This window comes from Acartia tonsa, chromosome 2, assembly GCF_053477335.1.
Source record: "Acartia tonsa isolate MP-2025a chromosome 2, ASM5347733v1, whole genome shotgun sequence".
Classification (NCBI taxonomy): domain Eukaryota; kingdom Metazoa; phylum Arthropoda; class Copepoda; order Calanoida; family Acartiidae; genus Acartia; species Acartia tonsa.
The window spans coordinates 38,272,953-38,294,988 of NC_137261.1; the positions used below are offsets into that span (position 1 = coordinate 38,272,953).

At 33.1% G+C, this 22,036-nt stretch overlaps 4 protein-coding genes across 11 annotated transcripts in view; all 4 read right to left on the minus strand.

Moving 5' to 3' along the window:
- LOC145311752 (NBAS subunit of NRZ tethering complex-like) overlaps nucleotides 1–219 on the minus strand; it is a 46,183-nt gene extending 45,964 nt beyond the window's left edge. The window contains exon 1 of the mRNA XM_080150728.1: nucleotides 106–219. Coding sequence (XP_080006854.1) covers nucleotides 106–201 — 96 coding nt within the window. The 5' untranslated portion in view covers nucleotides 202–219. The remainder of the gene's footprint in view (nucleotides 1–105) is intronic.
- Ufd1 (ubiquitin fusion-degradation 1-like) lies at nucleotides 213–6,158 on the minus strand. 7 transcript variants are annotated; one of them, XR_013876783.1, is made up of 11 exons: nucleotides 5,998–6,158; nucleotides 5,454–5,599; nucleotides 4,504–4,621; nucleotides 3,759–3,887; nucleotides 3,193–3,324; nucleotides 2,661–2,773; nucleotides 2,217–2,313; nucleotides 1,255–1,335; nucleotides 820–906; nucleotides 491–592; nucleotides 213–256 (listed from the first exon to the last, which is right to left on the minus strand). XR_013876783.1 is itself a non-coding variant. In XM_080150737.1 (10 exons), exons 1-9 carry the CDS (start codon nucleotides 6,046–6,048, stop codon nucleotides 868–870), a joined length of 906 nt encoding a protein of 301 aa, XP_080006863.1. In that variant the 5' UTR covers nucleotides 6,049–6,158; the 3' UTR covers nucleotides 213–592; nucleotides 820–867. The 7 variants fall into 7 exon arrangements, 3 of the variants coding, with proteins under 3 accessions (XP_080006863.1, XP_080006866.1, XP_080006865.1); XR_013876784.1 differs by having other exon boundaries at nucleotides 491–608; XR_013876782.1 differs by having other exon boundaries at nucleotides 491–613; nucleotides 786–906.
- GluRS-m (putative glutamate--tRNA ligase, mitochondrial) lies at nucleotides 6,070–15,783 on the minus strand. The gene is made up of 11 exons (XM_080150751.1): nucleotides 15,651–15,783; nucleotides 14,780–14,922; nucleotides 14,215–14,270; nucleotides 13,643–13,778; nucleotides 13,233–13,286; nucleotides 12,728–12,842; nucleotides 12,448–12,547; nucleotides 11,778–11,905; nucleotides 7,367–7,525; nucleotides 6,959–7,081; nucleotides 6,070–6,600 (listed from the first exon to the last, which is right to left on the minus strand). Exons 1-11 carry the CDS (start codon nucleotides 15,707–15,709, stop codon nucleotides 6,078–6,080), a joined length of 1,596 nt encoding a protein of 531 aa, XP_080006877.1. The 5' UTR covers nucleotides 15,710–15,783; the 3' UTR covers nucleotides 6,070–6,077.
- LOC145311755 (lysophospholipid acyltransferase 5-like) lies at nucleotides 15,718–21,766 on the minus strand. 2 transcript variants are annotated; one of them, XR_013876779.1, is made up of 9 exons: nucleotides 20,547–21,766; nucleotides 20,395–20,457; nucleotides 20,134–20,271; nucleotides 19,513–19,953; nucleotides 19,225–19,297; nucleotides 18,980–19,101; nucleotides 18,462–18,622; nucleotides 17,462–17,848; nucleotides 15,718–16,958 (listed from the first exon to the last, which is right to left on the minus strand). XR_013876779.1 is itself a non-coding variant. In XM_080150732.1 (8 exons), exons 1-8 carry the CDS (start codon nucleotides 20,731–20,733, stop codon nucleotides 17,651–17,653), a joined length of 1,383 nt encoding a protein of 460 aa, XP_080006858.1. In that variant the 5' UTR covers nucleotides 20,734–21,766; the 3' UTR covers nucleotides 15,718–17,650. The 2 variants fall into 2 exon arrangements, 1 of the variants encoding a protein (XP_080006858.1); XM_080150732.1 differs by having other exon boundaries at nucleotides 15,718–17,848.
- Between the last annotated feature and the right edge of the window lie 270 nt (nucleotides 21,767–22,036).

The following is a 22,036-nucleotide window of genomic DNA, read 5'->3' on the forward strand; positions in this document are numbered from 1 at the left end:
CCATAATCTTGTCAAGTCAATGTCAAATATGGGGGGTGGGGGGTATTTTGAAGCGGGGAAAAAAAGAATCTTGTGCAGAATATACAACCATGTTTTATTCCTTACCTCTGGCTCTTGCTCCCATTCTTTGTATGGAACAATATCATATAAAATTTGTGCAGGTTCTTCAAACTCGGAACAACTCTCCTCATCACTTTCCATCTTTCTACAAGTCTGAAAATTACCAATTTACCACCTACATAAATTTTGGGCCAAACTTAAATATAATTTTGGTAGCGCAGCTTCTTTATTAGAATGATAAGATCAACAAGTCTCTTTCATTTAATTCAATGTGAAATATAACTTTAAAGAGTTTGATTGAAAGGAACACAAAATCATTGTTTGAGAATTTTATTGTTTATCCTGGGAAAACTTTTCTTATTCAATGAAAATGTTTTAGCTTGTTGTTCCTCTGCTACAAATAAATATATTTGTCCTTGTTTTTGCATACACAATACTTTTAATATTTTATATTATAAATAATAATTATCACAATGTTATAAAAATTATCCAAGAAAAGTGATTACATTTGGTTTATGTGACTATTTAATACCTTAAAATAACTCTGACTAAAGTATATAAAAAGATTTAAATATTAGTCTACTCTAGTCTATAGGTAGTGGAAAATAAATTCAAATTAACACAAAGACTAAATAATCAAATTAAAAAAAGGTTAAATTTCTAAATTAACCCTGAATTTTGGTTTAACTATTAATGCAACTAATGGATGGATTATAAAAACTTATTTCAGAGTTATTAAAAGATCACCAATATGAATACCTATCATATAAATTACAATATTACATAATACATATAAAAAAAGATTCTTTATTTCTTCTTAGATTGTCTCAGAGTTTGCCCTTTACCCTAAAAATAAAAGGAATGTCTTAGTGGCTTATAGTCATAGAAGGATCAAAATTTCTAAATTGTAATGTAAGCATTCACCAACAATGTCATCCTTAAAATAAAATAACATGCTTCTGTGTACCAAAGGATCTCCCTAACGACTTAACAGATACGGTTCTCCTTTACAGGATAGCTTCTCTTAGGTCCCGGGAAGGATTATAACTATTTTTGGAGAGGGTACCACAAAGAGAAATAGTCCAACAAGTAGGGGGATTGTATCTCCCCCGCCTCTCAAGGGCCCCTTGAGGCTTTTAGGGGCGTAGCCGCCAGTTAATAATAAAAAATGAAATATTAAAAAAATATATCAACCTGGAAAGCTTCAAAATCATCGACAATATTTTCTTTTTCCTCCTTCTTCCTTCTTGCACGGATAAACTTAATCTCTCCAGGCTAAATCAAAATAAGGTTCTATAAATATTATCTCAATAATATTTACCTCGACACACGTAATTTTACATGTATACAGTATCTATTGTAATCATAACATGAATCTCACAAAGAGACTCAAATGTTCAAACCTTTTACTAAAGCATCATGATTAATCTTTATTTTTCAAAGTAAATATACCTACCAACGGAAGAGATCGTGTTGATAATCTTTGGGGATCAGTATGATTTTCAATCTAATGCATTCTTTTCCCAAACGCAGATATTTTATGTTTGCAATTACCTGTATGTTACACCAATAACAAAGAATATAAATAAACGAATAGCAGAAAATTATATAGTAAAAACACTTTGAAAAGAAGTATAAACTTTTAAGGGGGGAGGCGGATGTGCCACTTTTTGAAACCAAAACCAAAAGTCAACAAAGGAACTCCTCTAAAAAAAGAGTTACAGGTCTGAGATTTTGCATGGCAGTTGCTTTATAGGGGTACAATATGGAACTGTGAAGAAACGGCGGCGCAACCGCCGAAAACCAGCGTTTCCCGCCGAATTTTTTTTTGCCTTTTCTCGGCGGTTTTCGGCGGTTGCGCCGCCGTTTCTTTACAGTTCCATATTGTACCCCTATTAAGCAACTGCCATGCAAAATCTCAGACCTGTAACTCTTTTTTTAGTTGAGTTCCTTTGACTTTTAGTTTTGGTTTCAAAAAGTGGCACATCCGCCTCCCCCCTTTATTCTTCTACTCTACATCTTCCACTAAATTTTTAAAACAATTTTTAATCTCTAGTAGACCAGTCTTTTCAGATCAATCCACAAATAAGAAAAGGAACAGATAGAGATAATTCTTCATAGAATGTTTAAAAAAGGTTAAATATTTGTTTTGTTACCTGATAATCGTAGTCAGGAATGCCCCTAGTGTATTCTGCAAGAAGCTGACTTTGTATCTCATTCTCACTACTAGTTCTTTTCTTCTTTCCATCAAGTCTAATGTAAATAAAGGATATTTAATTTCAACGAACGAAAGGTACTTATGCACGAAAAAAGCAAGTGATCCAAGCACCTTCTAGAGTTGATGTAAAGAATCTTTGGTTGAATAGTACTATGACGGTCATAATTAGACCATAAAATAGTTTCAGATTGCAACTGTTAATAATTTTTCTCGTATGGTAAGAAAACCACATTTCAAAATTTTCCGCAAAACTTAACTATCATCACTACAAAACAGTATTAAGCTTCCCACTCCACACTTGCTTGGTGCTTCGAATGTTACTTAAACAAAATCATTGGCGAGAAAATATTCTAGCGCCCAAAACTTACTAGATGAATCTTACCTGTTTCCAGTGCCAGAAAATGGAATAAAACCAGTTGGTTCCGGCAGCATGCTAGAAATATCCAGTTCTGGTTCTTCCTCTTCCATTGGCTGGGCCTTCGATACTGATGGCTCCTGGTAATTAGTTAAAGTTTGGTTGAATGTTTATAATATCAAAATCCAAACAAAGAAGAAGAAAATGGTTCCTACTGCTGCTATATCAGGTGCGCGACATCAATAGTTTGAGTATGGGGGATGTCTTGGACCATAAACAGGCGCAACTCATTACCAATTACATTTAGGGCTTCTCAGACAAAAATCGTCGAATCAAATGGTTGGTTGTCTGTTGAATGTTACTTAAACTAATATCCACCAGTGGGCGTTAGAGTATTGCATCCCAAAACAATCGGATGATGCCCTAGGGTTCTCTAGATGATAACTTGGAATCAAAAGAGAATCCCACCCCAATTAGGAAGATACAAGATCCGATAATGGCGAACATACTGGATGCGTAAGTTATAAAATACCACCAATCCTAATAAAAGTATACTAACCACGTAACCCGGCGGGGCTTCAAACTCTACATTCATATCACACTCAATGATAGAAACAGCCGGGGCAGGTTTGGTCTCCAGAACATTTAATTCATAGATCTTCTTATTGTAATTTATTGCAATTATATCTCCCTAAATAAAAATAATAATGTAATTAAGCTTTTAATCTCTTTAAAAAAAATACATATTGATTTTTTTTTTTGGCTATTCTAACCCTCGACCGTTTGGGAGGTGATAGGTACAAATCTCGGCTCAACAACGCGTCATAACTAAAGACGTTAAAAATGGTCCCTGCTGCTACTATTCAGTTCAGATGCGCGACATTAATCGAAAGACTAGGCACAACTCGAACTCATTACCAATTTACCATGTCCAGTTGGGACTTTCAGACAAATGTCGTGCAATTGGGTGCTTGGAAAGAAAAAAATAGATTGTTCCCCTTAGTTTTCCTTGGTTGTTGGAATTGATGTTTAAGAAGTGTCATGAACAAGACAACAGCCTTAACTGTACAAGGTAATTGAAACACAGGAAATATAAAATTATTCGGAATGAAACAAGGACAACACCTTCGATAAGCAAGCAAAATGGCGGAGCCTCATCTCGAGGACAGCTTTAGGATTTGTGAGATTGAGAAAGTCTGTGGTTAAGGGCTGGAACTTGCTAAATGTAGCCACTGGCAGTGTTGCGGATTCAACCTAGAAACAATATCACTAATAATATTGATTGGCACTAAAACAACGATGTTTTTGCTTAAAGAAAAGCATTAACATAAAAATTATAAAAGCATATTAGGAATACAAGAAAAGTTCCATTTAAGATACATCCCCATAACTTTGTCTTATCTTGCAAGAATGAATATTATTGTTTTTGGTTTCTTTCTATCACTATTCTAAATACTAGTGGCTACGCCCCTAGAAGCCTCTAGGCCCGGGGCACTGAGAGCAGGGGGAAAAAACATCCTCATCCCATTTTAAATTTTAATTTCAAAAGAGTTTTTAAAAATTATTTTTTGGGGGGAGGGGGGTGAAGACACCCTCTCCAAAAATAGTTCAAAACCTTCCCAGGACCTATAAGAAGCTTCACTGTAATGGAGAACAATATCGGTTCAGCGGTTAGCGAGATCCTTCGGGACAGACAAAAATGTTTACTACTTTATATAAAAGGATATAAAAAAAAACGAGCAAAAAATGACTTACAAAAGTATAATTAACCAAAAAACAAGATAAAAACAATACAAGGTGACTTGTTTAAAAACAAAAAAAAGTTGTTAAATAGATACCATAGAAAATTAGCCTAGAAAAATTTCAATACCTGAATTAGACCACCTTCCTCCAGGCCAAGATTTTGCATCATCCAGTATGGAATGTAAATCTTTCCTTCGTCGGCAACAAATTCAAGTACACCACAATGTGTTGTGCGGTTTGTAGTTCTATAAAAAAAAATAGTACTAAAATAGTTATTTTAAATGGTTAAGATTGAAAAAGCACAAAATGCAAAAAGAAATTTTCTAATGTAATGTCAAATGCGAATCGATTGGGTTTCCTTTTTAAGAAAGGTTCACAAGAGTCCCAGCATTATTTAAAATTGTATAGTCTTCAAATTTAAGTCTTGGAATGGTTAAACTTTCAGCTATATTGCTGCCCTCCCTTTCCTAGGTTGTTGTTGTTGTAGCCATGATTCTCTAAAGTTAGGACTCAGATGCACACGGAGACTGGAAGTGAGAACCCTTTGGCCAATCTTAGATTGGTAAGCTTCGCGCACAGCTGATTGTATTCTATACATTACAAGCTGACCCGAAATTCTCATGGAAGCTACTCAATTATTACATCACCCTGGCCTAGAGTTTTGGCAGGTGTTCCATATTAAGCCAACCTAATTAATGGCACTCTCATACGAGGAGCATGGATGAGGGAAAGCATGGTTAGAGCTGCTTGATTTGTAGAATCCTAACTTCCTACAAATCTCCCTCCTTACAACCCTAGGGCATCTTAGGAAAGGTTGCGTGATCATAATCTGACAAATTGCGACAGCATTTGTCAACCAAGTGCAAAGTCTATGTGGGACTTGAACTCGGTTTCTCCCAACCACAGCGTAGTGCGCTAACCACTACACTATGGGACACCCTATTTCCTAGGTAAATGCTAATGGCGCTAGTATGGTCTAAAATGTAACTATTTCTCTAAAAATTACAATTTCAAATTTAGCTTAGTCAAATTCAAAATAAGAAGAATAAAACTTTCTCCAGTAAAAAAAAATCTTACCTGTTTGAAAGTTTAAAGAGCATAGGATAAACAATATTAAGCCTAGTGAGCTGATCCAGGGCTGATGGAGGCATAATAATCTTGCCACCAGCCTCAATATCAGATCTTTCAGTTCCTGGCAGCATTGACACAGAAAAACATCGGTACTGAAATAAAAATATAAAATTCAATATAAATGTACTTATTTCTATCATCAAAATAAGGAAAGTAATCTGCGAAAAAAAGGAGTTAAGTTGCATATTTTTTTTCTGAAAAAAGGAAACATCTTCTATTATAGGTACATTTAAAAAGAATATTCATTAAGTACCTATCATATAAAAGACTGGAAATTAATACTAATGGCATCGGAGAAAAAAATATTTGAAATTGGATGACAATTAACCTTACACATGACTAAAGACAACTAAACGAAGAAAAAGAAAATTTAAACAAATAATCTATTAAGGAACCGCTGATTTAGAGGTCTCTTATCATACAAATGGCACCAGACAATTGAATTGGTGGAAAAATATAAAACAATATGAAAAACATAAAAAGTCATAACCTGTGTATTGAAAGGACGTGGTATATCAGGAAAACCAAAACTTGGAAACATTTTTAATAAAGTTTTATCAAATCTGAAAATTAAGACAAACTTATTTTCATACGTTGTAGACAACTATCTTTACCAATAAGATCAAAAATTTCTTTTATGGGCGGCCCTTCACTTTTTCCAGTCAACATTATTCTAACATCTTTCATTATCATTGGCATTTTTAAGTTTTGTTCCTTGCAATATTTTCTTATGTTATTTTGAAAAGATTTAAAGTCATTTGATTTACTAAATATATCAATAACTTTTGATAGTACTTTAATATCACATGTAAATTCTTCAAGGCAAGTTGTGTTAATATTCCAAAGAAATAAAAACTCTGATTTTATCAAATCTTTGATTGTTTTAATTCTATCCAGGGCCCAAGATATTTTTACTTCAAGATTAGTATTCACATCCGCCTCATTGTACGATGCTAATATGTACGCTTTACACTCTTGCAAAAATTCATTCTTGTTTGATGAAAATTTCTGTTTTAGTAAGTTATTGTTGATTTCTGCCAGTCTTTCCATTTCTATTCTTCCTCCATTAGTGTTGATTTTACTTGCATCAAAACTGAAACAAAAAATATATTATTATCTTCTATAAGTGTTTCAAAATAAATTTCAAGATTTGAAGTAGTCTTCTATAAGTGTTTCAAAATAAAATTCTAAATTTGAAGTAGTATTAAGCTTTGAATCAAAGCCTTCAAAGTCGGCATATAAAAAAGCTAGTGTTTGATCTTTTCAGAGGGGCTGGAAAAAAAGCCTAAAGACATTCAATGCCTTAAATCTGAAAATATAATAGCCTAAAACCATCACAGAACCTATGTAAAGCTTACCTAAAATAGAGAACCCAAACGGTTCAGTAGTTCTTGAGATTTTAAGCTTCAGACAAAAAAAACTTACTACTTTAGACAATAGGATAAACTTACTGTGTTATAAGCTCTTCTGTGGTAAAAATATTCTTAAGACTGTACTCCTTATCAAATCCTCCTCCAAGTAGGGTAACAAAGTTTAGGATAGCCACAGGATCATAACTGGCTTCCTGCAGGGTTCTAGCCAAGAATTCTTGTTACAGCATTTTATTGAATATTATTTCAGGGGTGTTTATTTTCTATAATTCAAAATTATGGATTTTTTTCGTATTTTTACTTATAGGTAACTTTTACGTCATACAATTACAAAGAAATTCAAATGATTTCCTACATAATAAAAGTAGTAGATACAGTTAAATCTTTTAATATATATACAAAATAATATTGGCTTCTTATTGCTGAGCTATTTATGAATAAATTGGCCTTTAATAATATATTTTGCTAAAATGCATGAACTGAACATTCCTTATGTGCATATCGTTTTGGCGTTTGCTGAGCTTCGAACCATCAGCGTTCAGAATGAGGGGAAGGTGACCAAACTGGGGAGGGGTCCAGCCCAATGCTCTGTACATGAGAATATGCTTTGGGGTGGACACCTGCCATTCTACTCCTCGTAGAACATGACTGAAAAATCCACCAATTCATATAACGTTGATATTATACCTATTGATTATTATATAAGGTTAATTTCCTAGGTTCAAAGAACCTTCTATTGAGCCAAGAAACCACATTTTTTTTAATAAATTGAAAATATTTGGAGGGGAGATTTTTATTTTCCTGTTTCTGACCCTGTACCCACTACCCAGCACCTAACTAACCCTGACCTATTATTTTTAATTTATTTCAAAAATAGGAGGGGGGGGGGGGGGAGGTTTTTGTGCTTCATAGGAACATTAATAGAAATTGCCGGTGTCACTTTCTATTTGGTAGAACACGAATCAAATGGTTTAAAACTTGTCTCGGCTAATCTATTATTAATCTACTTAAAGGGGATAAAATTCTATCAATAACTTCAAATAAAATCCACTTCAAAGAAGGAGTAATTAAAAAATTAAGGGGGGGGGAAGTTTTGCCACTTTCGCTTACTCCGTGATTATTGGGCTAGGTATTAAAGTTAGACTATAGGTTATTTGGGATAAAAGTTTACTTTTGGGTAGTAGCTCACGTATTTTTAATCATTTTTTGGATAACCCAACCCCCTAGCCCCCCGGGGCTCAAAAACCCCCTAAAAATGAACCTAACCTTAATTTTCTCAGGAACAATTTGACCAATTGAGATGATTTTTTAAACTTAAGCTTTTATGCTTATAAACTAACTTCTAGTTTAGAAGTCACCCCCCTGCCGCCAACCCGTAGCCCTCCGGGGCTCCAAAAAACCCTAAAAATGAACCTAACCTTAATTTTCTTAGGAACCATTTGACCAATATAGATGATTTTTTAAACTTAAGCTTTTATGCTTGTAAACTAACTTCTAGTTTAGAAGTCACCCCCCTACCGCCAACCCCCAGCCCTCCGGGGCTCCAAAAAACCCTAAAAATGAACCTAACCTTAATTTTCTCAGGAACCATTTGACCAATAGAGATGATTTTTTAAACTTAAGCTTTTATGCTTATAAACTAACTTCTAGTTAAGAAGTCACCCCCCTGCCACCAACCCTTAGTCCTCCGGGGCTCCAAAAAACCTAAATATGAACCTAACCTTAATTTTCTCAGGAACCATTTGACCAATAGAGATGATTTTTTAAACTTAAGCTTTTATGCTTATAAACTAACTTCTAGTTAAGAAGTCACCCCCCTGCCACCAACCCTTAGTCCTCCGGGGCTCCAAAAAACCTAAATATGAACCTAACCTTAATTTTCTCAGGAACCATTTAACCAATAGAGATGATTTTTAAAACTTAAGCTTTTATGCTTATTAACTAACTTCTAGTTTAGAAGTCATCCCCCTGCCGCCAACCCCTAGCCCTCTGGGGCTCCAAAAAAACCCTAAAAATGAACCTAACCTTAATTTTCTCAGGAACCACTTGACTACTAGAGATGATTTCTTTAACTTAAGCTTTTATGGTTATAAACTAACTTTAAGTTTAGAAGAAGCCCCCTGCCACCAACCTCTAGCCCCCCGGGGCTCAAAAAACCTAAAAATGAACCTAACCTTAATTAAAATTTCTTATTTAAAGAGTTAGAGGTACATTTATTAAACCAAATATGCTTATTTTTGGATGTTATTGACATATTTGCTGAAAAAATTAGAATCGGCTTCCAGGTTCAGGTGCTGCAGGCCTCCAGGTCCACTCTGGAGACAGGTAAAATTAAAATTTCTTATTTGAAGAGTTAGAGGTACACCTATTAAACCAAATATGCATCTTTTTGGATGTTATTGACATATCTGCTGAAAAAATTAGAATCGGCCGCCAGGTTCAGGTGCTGCAGGCCTCCAGGTCCCCTCTGGAGACAGGTAAATATTAAAATTTCTTATTTGAAGAGTTAGAGGTACACTTATTTAAACAAATATGCTACTTTTTGGATTTTATTGACATATCTGATGAAAAAATTAGAATCGGCCTTCAGGTTCAGGTGCTGCAGGCCTCCAGGTCCACTCTCGACAGGTGAAAATTAAAATTTCTGATTTGAAGAGTTAGAGGTACACTTATTTAACCACATATTCTTCTTTATGGATGTTATTGACATATCTGCTGAAAAAATTAAAATCGGCCTCCAGGTTCGGGTCCTACAGGCCTCCAGGTGGACACTGGATAGGTAAAAATAAATTTTCTTATTTGGAGGTTAACTTATAAAACAAACTATGCATTGTTTTTGATGTTAATAACATACTTGAAGATAAAATTTAAATTGGCCTCCAAGTTCAGGTGCTGCAGGCCTCCAGTTCAACTCTAGACATGAAAAAAATTTAGATTCTTAATTTAAGAGTTAGAGCTCAATTCCCAAGAAAATAAGCATCTTGTTGGATAATATTACCATATTTAAAGAAAAAATAAAATCGGCCTCCAGGTACTGCAGGCTTATAGATGGCTTTTAGGGGTATTTTCAGATATTTTCGCTGTTTTATCTCAGTTTTTTAAAACATGTTAGGTATCATATTCATTGATACTTTTTGATATGGACACTTTTACCTGCGTCTTGGTGACCGCTGGTTGCAGCTGGCCAGGTGAATATCTGAACTTGGAGCCAAATTAATATTTTTCTCCAGAAATAGTAATAACAGCTAAAAGATCCATATTCTGTTTTATAAGTTGCCCTCTAACTCTTCAAATAAGAAATTTTAATTTTTACTTGTCTCAGGAGTGGACCTGGAGACCTGCAGCACCTGAACTTAGAGGCCGATTTTAAATTTTTAAAGTATGTTAGGAGGCCAATTTAAAATTTTTTCAGCAGACATGTCAATAACATCCAAAAGAAGCATGTTTGGTTGAATAAGTGTACCTCTAACTCTTCAAATAAGAAATTTTAACTTTCACCTGTCGAGAGTGGAACTGGAGGCCTGCAGCACCTGAACCTGAAGGCCGATTCTAATTTTTTCATCAGATATGTCAATAACATCCAAAAAGATGCATATTTGTTTTAATAAGTGTACCTCTAACTCTTCAAATAAGAAATTTTAATTTTACCTGTCTCCAGAGTGGACCTGGAGGCCTGCAGCACCTGAATCTGGAGGCCGATTCTAATTTTTTCAGCAAATATGTCAATAACATCCAAAAATAAGCATAGTTGGTTTAATAAATGTACCACTAACTCTTCAAATAAGAAATTTTAATTAAGGTTAGGTTCATTTTTAGGGTTTTTTTGAGCCCCGGGGGGGGCTAGAGGTTGGCGGCGACTTCTAACTTAAAGTTAGTTTATAACCATAAAAGCTTAAGTTTAAGAAATCATCTCTATTAGTCAAGTGGTTCCTGAGAAAATTAAGGTTAGGTTCATTTTTAGGGTTTTTTGGAGCCCCGGAGGGCTAGGGGTTGGCGGCAGGGGGGTGACTTCTAAACTAGAAGTTAGTTTATAAGCATAAAGGCTTAAGTTTTAAAATTCATCTCTATTGGTCAAATGGTTCCTGAGAAAATTAAGGTTAGGTTCATATTTAGGGTTTTTTGGAGCCCCGGGGCCCGGAGTCCTAGGAGTTGGCGGCAGGGGGGTGACTTCTTAACTAGAAGTTAGTTTATAAGCATAAAAGCTTAAGTTTAAAAAATCATCTCTAGTGGTCAAATGGTTTCTGAGAAATTAAGGTTAGGTTCATTTTTAGGGTTTTTTGGAGCCCCGGAGGGCTAGGTGTTAGCGGCAGGGGGGTGACTTCTAAACTAGAAGTTAGTTTATAAGCATAAAAGCTTAAGTTTAAAAAATCATCTCTATTGGTCAAATGGTTCCTAAGAAAATTAAGGTTAGGTTCATTTTTTGGTTTTTTTGGAGCCCCAGAGGGCTGGGGGTTGGCGGCAGGGGGGTGACTTCTAAACTAGAAGTTAGTTTATAAGCATAAAAGCTTAAGTTTAAAAAATCATCTCTATTGGTCAAATGGTTCCTGAGAAAATTAAGGTTAGGTTCATTTTTAGGGTTTTTTGGAGCCCCGGAGGGCTAGGGGTTGGCGGCAGGGAGGTGACTTCTAAACTAGAAGTTAGTTTATAAGCATAAAAGCTTAAGTTTAAAAAATCATCTCAATTGGTCAAATTGTTCCTGAGAAAATTAAGGTTAGGTTCATTTTTAGGGGGTTTTTGAGCCCCGGGGGGCTAGGGGGTGGGGTTATCCAAAAATGATTAAAAATACGTGAGCTACTACCCAAAAGTAAACTTTTATCCCAAATAACCTATAGTCTAACTTTAATACCTAGCCCAATAATCACGGAGTAAGCGAAAGTGGCAAAACTTCCCCCCCCCTTACCTAATATTCATTAAATGATCATCAACTACATTAGCAAGATGATAAGTAGGATAGCCGTCAGATTTCATGATAATAGGATCCCCTTCTAAACTGTGAACGTCATGATGTACTTCACCATAAACCATATCCTTAAGACGAATTCAAGTATTATTAAAGTTATAATCAAATAATCAAAGAAGACGAATTCATGCAATTAACTTTGCATTACAGCCAACAGACAACTAACCTTTGAATTTGAAAGAACCTTTGTCTGAAATCCCTATAAATGCCATTCTATGTTTTGTATCTTCACAATGACTAATAACTCATCGTTATTACCGTATCCAAACCGAATAGTAAGACAGTAGGTGTCCTTGGAATTTAGGTTGTCTTGATATTAGATTCTTTGGAATAACACTATCCTTACTACTAAATATTCCACCTTCTTACACATCAGGAAGTTGCGTGAATAATTTGCGAATAAAAATATCGAGTAAACTTGTAAAGATTTTAACTCCGATTCTAACAAATGTAATTCGTAGTCTTGCCACTGAGCTCCGATGCCCACTGTGTAACTATAATGTGCTTAGTGGGAGGAAGTCTAATGCTGTATCATTCAACTCAATCACAACAGCTTTATGGAAATCAACGGGCGGTCTAAAAATAATATAGGTCACAAAATTAACTTTACCTTAAAACCTTCTTGAAACGGAGTTAGCTTAAATCTGACTGTAAAGCTGGCTCTGGAAGCTAACTTCTCTTCTATTTCTGATTCCGTTAAATTCATACATCTAAATGTAATTAAGTAAAACTATCTAAGTCGTAACATTAATATATTTTCTAAGTAATTTCTTTATTTTGATTTGAATTCACTGTTCCTCTTTTACTGTGTTTCGACACAAAACAAATGCTTACAAACACAAACATACAATTACCTCTAATCTAATTGTCATCAAAATATAAATGTTAACCTTCTGTCATAAATATTTGGAACTCTCATTTTAGCGGATTCTTTTCTCAATATCTCCAGCCGTTTTTCTGTACAGAAACATCTGTAGGCGGATCCGTTGGCTATCATTTCATTTACATGCTACAATATTCACAAAATAATAAGGATGATAAAATATTACCTTATATTCATTTCATAGTTTTTAAAAATCTTCTAAAAATTATAACAAATGTGCAAAAAATGCAATATCTCTATGTACTGTAAGATTACATAATAACTAACAAGGTGCATTAAAGTAAATACAGCTTATAAAGTATTAAGAGGAGGGGGGGGGGGGGGGGGGGGAATGCAACCTTCTTGTAATCAGTGCACAAATGGCAATTAGAATCCTAATTTCGCTATGAAACTTAGCATGAGTATTCCTTGCTAGGTCTATTTCCCTAAATCTAACAAAAGTTGGGAAAGTTACGGCTCAGCAGCTTAACCGTTTTTTTGCCTATTTTAGGGGCAAATCTATTATTTGGTGTTTTCCTTGTTATAAAGATGTAGTCTCTGTGATTGTACATACGGTCCAGCTTCACCTCCCTGCAGTCAAAGGTCAAAGTTTAAAATTCAATGTTTATTTTTAATTAATTTGAGATGTAATTAATTTTAAATGTTTATTTACTGATGTCGACTTACTTTTCTTATCGCACTAGCATTCATATTATTTTCTTTAATGCACTAAAACAATGAATAACTTAGCTTCTTCAGTATATTCTGATTTTCCCCCAATTTTTATACAAAAAAATACCTAATTAAAAACATAATAGTTCATGTAAAAACTAAGTTTCTTTTGTTTGCTTAAAGATCCATAACAATGATTAGTCTTTCTAAAATCCATTCTGCATAATTAGAACTAATGGAATGACTTAACTATTTGATTTCATAAATTGACCTCTATCCTTAGTGGGACTTTCATCAGGTGGTGTATGGAGCCAGTCTAGAATAGTCTCCAGCTTTTGTGCGGCTCCAGGTACAAGTCTGGTCTGGTCTGTATCCTCGATACGTAACAGAAATTGTCCTCCATGTTTCTAAAGTTTTCAAACATTTATTCGAATAATAAAGCTTTAAGTGTTCTTTTGTCAAACAAGGATGAAAACATCCCTAACAGCGAAGCTCAGCAAGACGAACAAAAAAACATATTATACAACCTTTTAGTAAAGATTAGTTGTTATGGTTTCAAAACAATCATGATAACAATCTCAAACGCGTAAGGACAATTCTAAATTAACGATCTGACCTATCCGTTACAGACGTGTCTAGACGGAGCGCCTAAATTGTGAAAAACTTCCCATTATATGTATAGTGTAGTATACACACAAAAGTTAGTTTTCTTAATTTTTAAATGAAGTTGCGCTCGAATAGTTTTAAATCTCATTTTAACAACATACACATACAGACGTATGTTACATAGACAAATTAATATCCAAGTTGCATTGAGTGCTTTGAAGATAAAAAATAACTTACCTTTGCAAAAAGATAATTATACAATGCTGTTCTAAATCCGCCAAGATGTAGTTCACCTGTATAAAAACTTTTAAAAACACTTTCTTGTAGCAAAGATCATATGTACATGATGTTTTTACAATCGGCAGAAATTCTGTGGATTTGTTTTAGAATGTACATTGTAAAAGTGCCAGTATTAGATTTTTTAATGTCAGTTAGTTTAAGTATTTCTGTATTTTTGGTGGTGATTATACTTGACAAAAAAAAACATTCTACTGTATTTCTGCTGGTTGTAAAAATGTCACCTTCTCGCAAAGCTGCTCTATAACCAAGGTCCGACAAAATCAGTCATAATATCGTTTTAATTTTAATACCATATTATGATAAAGATAATAATAATCTCTTTTTACATGAGCACACACCTAGGCATACAAAGTTTTTACATTGCTTTCTTGTTACTACGCTACTTATTGACATAATTGTTCTTTTTAAGTTTTCATTAATGAACCCGAAATTGTCGAATCTATTATTTATTTGGGGAGGGGTAAGGATTTCAGCATCCCACAATAAAAATACTTTATCTGACCTGTGGGACTTGGAGCAAATCTAACCCTAACAGGACTAGATTGTTCTCTTGAATTTACACAACTTCTAATTACTGTGCAGCCTAAATTTTGTCTTTGGATAAAGTATAAATTCAGTGCACCGTTTCTTTGTTGTAATAAGAACCTTAACAAGAAAAAAAATTACATATCAAGCTGTCAAAGTAACAAAATTGTACCTATTCAAGGAAAACGATGATAATGGGAATGCTGAAAAAGTGTAAAATGAACATGTGTAAAATGCGAGAAAAAGGGGGGGGGGAATGTGGTGACTCGTGCCTCGACATACCAGCAATTTTATTTTGGGTGCTACTCCCTTAGTTTTAGAGATAATTGGGTGAAATCTTTCGGGCTGGGTCACTAATTACCCCAAGTTTTGGTATCTTTCAAAAAAAACGGCGGCGGAACCGCCGCTCCCGCCGTTCGCCATTTTCCGCAGCCACCAAAAAATTTTTTTTATTGCATTTCTCGCCGAATTAGGCAATTTGGAATCATTTGAGACTATGTTATTTTTTTCAAAAATTTTTCCCCTTATAACCAACCCTACGGGCCGTCCACCGCCATTTTCCGCCGCCGCCAAAATTTTTTTTATTGCATGTGGGTGCTTAAAAATAATTTTTAAAAATAGATAAGACTTTATCCCCATCTTGGGTGTACCAGAGGCACCACAAAAAAACCGTCTATAACCCCCCCCCCCCCCCCATGTTTACCTATTACTATTGGAGCTTATATGGAACTCCCTTTAACAATCCAATCAGGATATTTTACATTTGAAAGATAAAATGTTGAGAGTATGTTGGAAAATTATATACTATTATCTAATAGACTAATCCCTCTCTGTCCTTTTTACATTACCTGTTTGAGGTATTTAATAATCCTCCGTTTTTAAAATACTGATGCAGCATTCTTGCCATTTTATAAATCTGAATTTATATATTTTATTTTCTCTACATTGTGATACTACGGTATTAGAATTTTTAGAGTTTAGACGTTGTATTCTCACTCAGCGGGATAGTAGTTCAAATCCCTTCAGCGAACTTACAATAATAACAGAAAGGAAAGGTTTAACAAAGTAAGCCAGGCGAACAATGAAATAGTTTGAAAAACTTCTTCATAAGACAGTACAGATATTTTCTATATGGTCTGCAATTTAACGCCTCTTTATGACTTAGCTTTATCATAAGTTTATATAATTATACATTTCTTTTTATATTTTTATTCATTACTTTACTCATAAAAGGACTATCAATAGCTTAATAGGCACTTCTTATTACATACAAAAGTACATAGCTGCTTTTAAGATAATTTTTTATATTTTACATAAAAGTTTCAAATTAATCTCTAAATTAGGCTTTTCAGAACTCAAAATTAGATATTTTGATTAAATTGCTAGATTAAAAATCTACAAAAAAAATCAAGAACATTGACATCAGTCTTATAGATGCAATTAAAATTATTATTAAAAAAAATAATTAAGCTCTTTAATCCCTAAAGCCGGTTCTAGAGATATTATAGTACAAGAAGCAAAATAAAAATATAACTAATCAAGACTAGAAAATATTGTGATTTTCAACCAAAAATAATGAAACATATTTCAAACTTCTCATTTCAAGAGAACTTTAAACCATAATGTTAATGTAGTTATATATTGTTTTATATTAGAGAAACCTTTAAGCTACCAAAACTTTAATTTTCATTCAAGGTAGGTAATCAATGTTCAAACTACAAAAGGAGGAAAAATCAGATTTTTTAACAGTTTTTAAAATGACTGCTATAATAAACACCACATCCTTTGTGCATAGGATATATTTGAATTTTGACATCACTGGTTAATTTCAAAAAAATATCTATTAATTTTCTCTTTGTACAAATTACATTCACAAAAAAAAACTATTTCACAACTGTAATTTTGTCTTTGATAAGTAAAAAAATATTATCCTATTCTTATTTACATTACATATAGTATCCTAAGCTAGGTAGTATATTTGTATCTACATATTTTATAATCATAACAGAATTTTAGTCATCACATATGTATTATATTTGTGTTTATAACGAATGATGGTTTTTTACATTCATAACATTTGACTGCTTTAGATACCCGTTATAAGTTTGTTAAGCATTTAAGAAATTAAGATTATATTTTTCAAATTTGTTTATGATCTGAATTGAAATAGTTTAAAGATAATCTCATAATCTTTGATAAAAAAGAAAACGACTGAGAAAAAAAAATTCAACCCAAATTGGTTTTGTTCAAACAGGGGTGTATATTTTCCATTAATCCATCCCCCCCCACGCCCCGCTACAGAATCAAGGTGGAGAAAAATATCAAGTGGAGCCAGGAGGGAATATAAGACCAAAAGAAAAGGGAAGAAAGTAAAAAGAGAAACAGTGTAAAGAAAAGGGGAAAGAAAAGAAATAAAAAAAGGCAAGAAACAAAAAGGAAAAAAAGGGTAATAAACATAAAAAGGGAATAAAAGAAGAAATAAATTCTTCTGGCTGGAAAATATACAAACGCCTCTGTAAAGAAATGTAATTTTTAAGTACTTATTCATTCAGAGGAAATGTGCGATAATCTCCAATATTTCGATGCAATGTACAGACAAAAAATACATTTTTGATAATGAGCACCTTTGAAGAAAACTAAATCTCCTATAAGGTAATACAGTATAACATGTAATAATCATAACATATACTAATAAACACTTAATAAAATAACAATCATTAATGAATTAACCCAACCATAATCTTGCAGTATAAGTTGAGCATATTATATTTTATAACCTAAAATGCTACGTTACTAAATCACTAAAAAAATATTTTACAACAAGAACAAAAAGTGTCGCAGCTTATTTCTATTCCTCCTTCTTAACTTTCGGCTTGAGTCGCATCCAGGGCTTAATAACTCTGAGTGTAAGTGGGAGAGTGATGAAGAATATGTAAAATATGAAGTATGTAGATTGATAGGAAGCGATGAACCTGGTACTAGTCAACAATGAGAAGGGGATGAAACAGTGGGGTAGAGTCATGAATACATACAGCCACCCAAGGACCTAAATCAATTCAAAATTAAAATATTTTTTAGAGTAAATAAAGAGTTAATCAACACAATAACGGCCTAAATTATCTGTCACAATCCTACTAGTGTTTAGTACATTCAAAAACATCATATCCATCTAAAAATTCACATATTGCTTCCTAAATAAATATACTAGGCAGATAAATAGGAATAAATATCAAAATCTTTTTATCTTCGTTAAACTACCGCTATCTGTTACAATTTTTATCCCTTTATAAACTTTAATGGAAAAAAAAAATTTTTTTGCGTTAACTACCTTGGTGTACTTTCCCCTACCTTTCTACAAGCTGGTGTTTTTAGTATGAGTCAGGATGCTAAAAAAATTACTTTTACATCAAGTGCCTGTTGAGCACTGACACTCCCGGCCCCGTCTTACAATAATAATTATATAATAAATGATTTGATAATAAGGGGGAAGGGGATATATTTACAAATTCCTAACCCCTGCTTCAAAGTACCCAATATAACAAACATAGAGTAAACAAATGAACGAAAAACTACCCCAATTCCCTTATTTTTATTTTATTTAAAATAACAACGAAAGGGAGGGGGGCACAACAGGAAACCGAAAAAAAAACTAGAACAACCTTAACAACAACAGCGGCCCCGGGATGCTCCATCCATTCACTTCTCTCCAGCAGCGCCATCCAGGTTTTCTCAAAGTTGATAACCATGAACTCGTTGAAGAATGTGATAAAATAACCAACATGGTAACCGTGCCATATGGCCAGAAATGCAAGGGTGGCCCCCTGGTAAAAAAGATTTTATTTCATAAGCTTTGAAGATTTTTTGGAATGTTTTAAACTTATTTATGATATAAGAGCTATTTTATTTAGGGAAACTTTCAACAATTTGGAGAAAAAAAATCTTATGTAACAAAACTTTTGATATAAATAATATTTAACTAAAATACAATAGGTGTGTTGTTGGAACGACAATTGGTATTTCTGTAGTAAGCTTTTTAGTTGTTTATTGTTTAATAAGGATATCAGTTTTTAAAACAGAGTAGATACTTAGATCGTACTTAAGATAATACAAATTAACCATGTAAAAAATACTATTAAAAAAGTTTAAGAAAGGATTCTTAGCTTATAAAAAATCTTTTCCTGACTAATATATCTGTTATTCATAAACTTAAGTCTCTTGTAAATATAAGAAGCGGACCAGTGGTTTGTGTTAATGTTGAAAGCTTCGATAATGTGCCCAAATCTTGAGGCGGTTTCAAGTCTGAAAAAATGTAAAAATTACTTTTCTAGTTTTACTTATCATATGTTGTTTTATGTTGCTAGTTGTTGTTTCTAAAAAAAATATAAATAAAAAAAACAGTTGAACAAAGAAGGATTAACTTACCTAGTAAGATTAAGATTTTTGCATCCTGTCCAATCTGGTTTACCTTCTGCATTTGTGCCGTTGTAACTAAGGCCTAAAATCATGGAAAAAATATCAAGTACGTCTAGACATAAATATATATATTTTACTTTGTAATAATAAATGTTGAATAGAAACAGCGCAGCAACATGTTTCATGAACTAATTAGAGACAATTCAATTTTAAGCGCTGTATGTTTGTTTTACTTAATAAATTCTATTCTATAAATAATATTTTCGGTTTCTACTAAAACAAAATGTTTATATATACCTGAGAGTACGCAAACACCTTCACCAAGGAGCCATAGTGACAAATACTTGTACAAGCACACGCGCACCCAGATTGGCAGAAGCACCAGTTTCATTATCAGACTAGCATCGTAATATGCAGGAGTATCGGGCCAGTCAGAAGGAAAGTAGGCCAAGCCGACCTGTAGAAGGACAAGGTATAACATGCCAAGACAAAATCTCTGGATGGTGTAAATGACGGGGGTAGAAGGAATGGTGTCTAGATAGCCAGGAGAGGTATATTCACGGTATCTTTTCATGCAAAATTGAGGCCCGATTAGATAGCCACCTAGGAAGAAACTGTGAGATAACATTTCTAGTACTGATGGACGTTCTTTTAAAGCGGCTTTCTGTTGGTCTTTTGAGAGAACTTTTTCTCCCTCCTTATTTGCTCGTTCCCCATCATAACAGTCCCAGGTAAGACCTAAATAGTAAATAATTAAGAAATATGTCTAACCTAACAAACAAAAAATTTATACATAGTAAGGGCGTCGCCACCTAAGGAGTGATGGGTCCTAAAACATTTTATTTTACCCAATAAAAAAGCAATAACGTTCTAGACCTATTGCAAATTAGTTTATAATGAGGAATAATAAGATCTTACCAATTAGTCTAAGGCACAATACACAGCCAGGCATAGTCCAGCATATCAAATATCCATCCATCTCTGTGTACCAATAACCAATCAGGAGATACAAAAAGTTGTACAAAAAGGATATTATTACAGAAAGCATCGATCCTCCTAAATATGAATTCAATAATAAACAAAAATTAAATAATTTCTATTTATAATATGTAGAAAAAAAATTACAATAGGTATATTATTTTAATTTCACTTTTATATCATTAATAAATACAAACAAACCTATAGTGGCTAAAATAAGATATGTTCCGAGTATACAAGCTACATTGTGTAAAACTTCAGCACCTAAAACATAAAATATGGATAACTTCACTAAGTGTTAAATAGATAAGTTTAAATAAATTTAATATTTTGAGGTAGGTAAATAAAATTACCTAAAAACCAATACCCCGTGGCGAGGCCAGTGGAAGCAAAATAAATATGTTGCATTGTTGTGGACGAATGTTTAAAAAATTGTCTGTGTAATAGCATCACTGGGTATCCGAAGAGTTGGCCAATGAGAAGCTTCAACGCGTTCTCGTCCGCTCCCATCGAGTCTGCCAAGTCTTTGGTCCAAGGCATTTTTTTTTTGATTGCCTTCCCTCTGTACAGATATAATATTTACCGTCTGAAATAAAAACAAGGATAATAAAACAAAACACTTGAAAAAAATAACTTGTCACTAATGAATGTTTTTATTGTATATTGTCGAATCCCAAAAGGTTTAAGTTAAGCAAAGGTTAGAAAAGCTCCGTAGAAAAAAAAGCAAGAGCCACTCTTAAAAGGTATAATTTTTCGTAAATAAAAAATGGGGGAAGGAAGTAAGTTAGCTTAAAACATAAGGTAAAATTGTTATAATTCTAAATTACTATTTCACCCATAGTACATACCTATTAAAAGAATTAAGCAATTTATCATAAAAATTTAAGAAATAGAAAAAATAGTGTGTAACATATGATATACAATACACCCTTAAAAATTGTATGTTACCTACCTACTTCTGGCCTTAACAAAAACTACCTACATTTATATTTTAACAATCAAATTCAATTAAAAAATAAAGTTGAGATAAAATAAAAATATATAATGAAAGATAAGAATTTTACTGTGTTAAATATACAAATAAACAAAAAAGTATTGTAATAAAAACAAATACTTTACGATTATATAAGATTAAATGCAAGAAATATTTAAAACTGTACCTATACTTTAATATATATTAAATAGTTTTGTTTACTGTCAAATATTATTATATTTTACTTCTATCATAAAAAAATAATACTTTGTATTATTTAATTACAAGAACCTTAATCAAACACACAGAGAGGTTTTGTGGTTAAGACCATTTTTGAACTTTCTTTTTTTAAAACCATTACTATAAGCTGGATCATTCTAGTTTTGGTTTCTGTGTGATTTACGTACCATGAAAAATCTAAATGCTTTTAATAAAAATAAATTATAATTTTCATAATAAAAGAAAAAACTATAAATACGTGTATTATATAATGATAACATTTTGCATCATGTCATTAAAAATTATGCGCATAAAAGCTAAAAATAACCAAAAAACACTAAACGTAAAATGTTGTTGATGGCATGAATTGCGTTGCCAAAATTTGTTGGAGTTAATATTCCGCGGCATTCGTACGCAGCTTTCGGTGCGAAGACGACCTTATATTTTAAAGCGTTTTTAGCGTAAGGAAAAGAAAATAAAAAAGATTTTTTGGTTTAATTATAATCATTATTTCCATAACTATGTTCAAAGTATTTGGCTAGTAGTTTGTTTTGTTCCCTACTTTTTGAAATCTTATAGTCACTGCGTCCATAGCATCTAGGGGTAGGAAGGGCAGAAAATAGCCAAACTATCCCAAGATTACATCTAAAA

Excerpts from the sequence above, each read along its gene's own strand:
- LOC145311755 (XM_080150732.1), bottom strand. The coding sequence starts at position 20,733 with ATGCCTTGGACCAAAGACTTGGCAGACTCGATGGGAGCGGACGAGAAC. Across the intron at positions 20,272-20,394 it reads TCTTATTTTAGCCACTATAG|GAGGATCGATGCTTTCTGTA; the intron begins GTTTGTTTGTAT and ends ATTCATATTTAG. Across the intron at positions 19,954-20,133 it reads ATTGTGCCTTAGACTAATTG|GTCTTACCTGGGACTGTTAT; the intron begins GTAAGATCTTAT and ends TTTACTATTTAG.
- Ufd1 (XM_080150737.1), bottom strand. The coding sequence starts at position 6,048 with ATGTTTCCAAGTTTTGGTTTTCCTGATATACCACGTCCTTTCAATACA. Across the intron at positions 3,325-3,758 it reads ATTTTGCTTGCTTATCGAAG|GGAGATATAATTGCAATAAA; the intron begins GTGTTGTCCTTG and ends ATTTTTATTTAG. Across the intron at positions 2,774-3,192 it reads AAGCCCCGCCGGGTTACGTG|GAGCCATCAGTATCGAAGGC; the intron begins GTTAGTATACTT and ends ACTAATTACCAG.
- GluRS-m (XM_080150751.1), bottom strand. The coding sequence starts at position 15,709 with ATGGCAAGAATGCTGCATCAGTATTTTAAAAACGGAGGATTATTAAAT. Across the intron at positions 14,271-14,779 it reads ATTTGCTCCAAGTCCCACAG|GTGAACTACATCTTGGCGGA; the intron begins GTCAGATAAAGT and ends GTTTTTATACAG. Across the intron at positions 7,082-7,366 it reads CAAAACGATATGCACATAAG|AACCCTGCAGGAAGCCAGTT; the intron begins GAATGTTCAGTT and ends ATTCTTGGCTAG.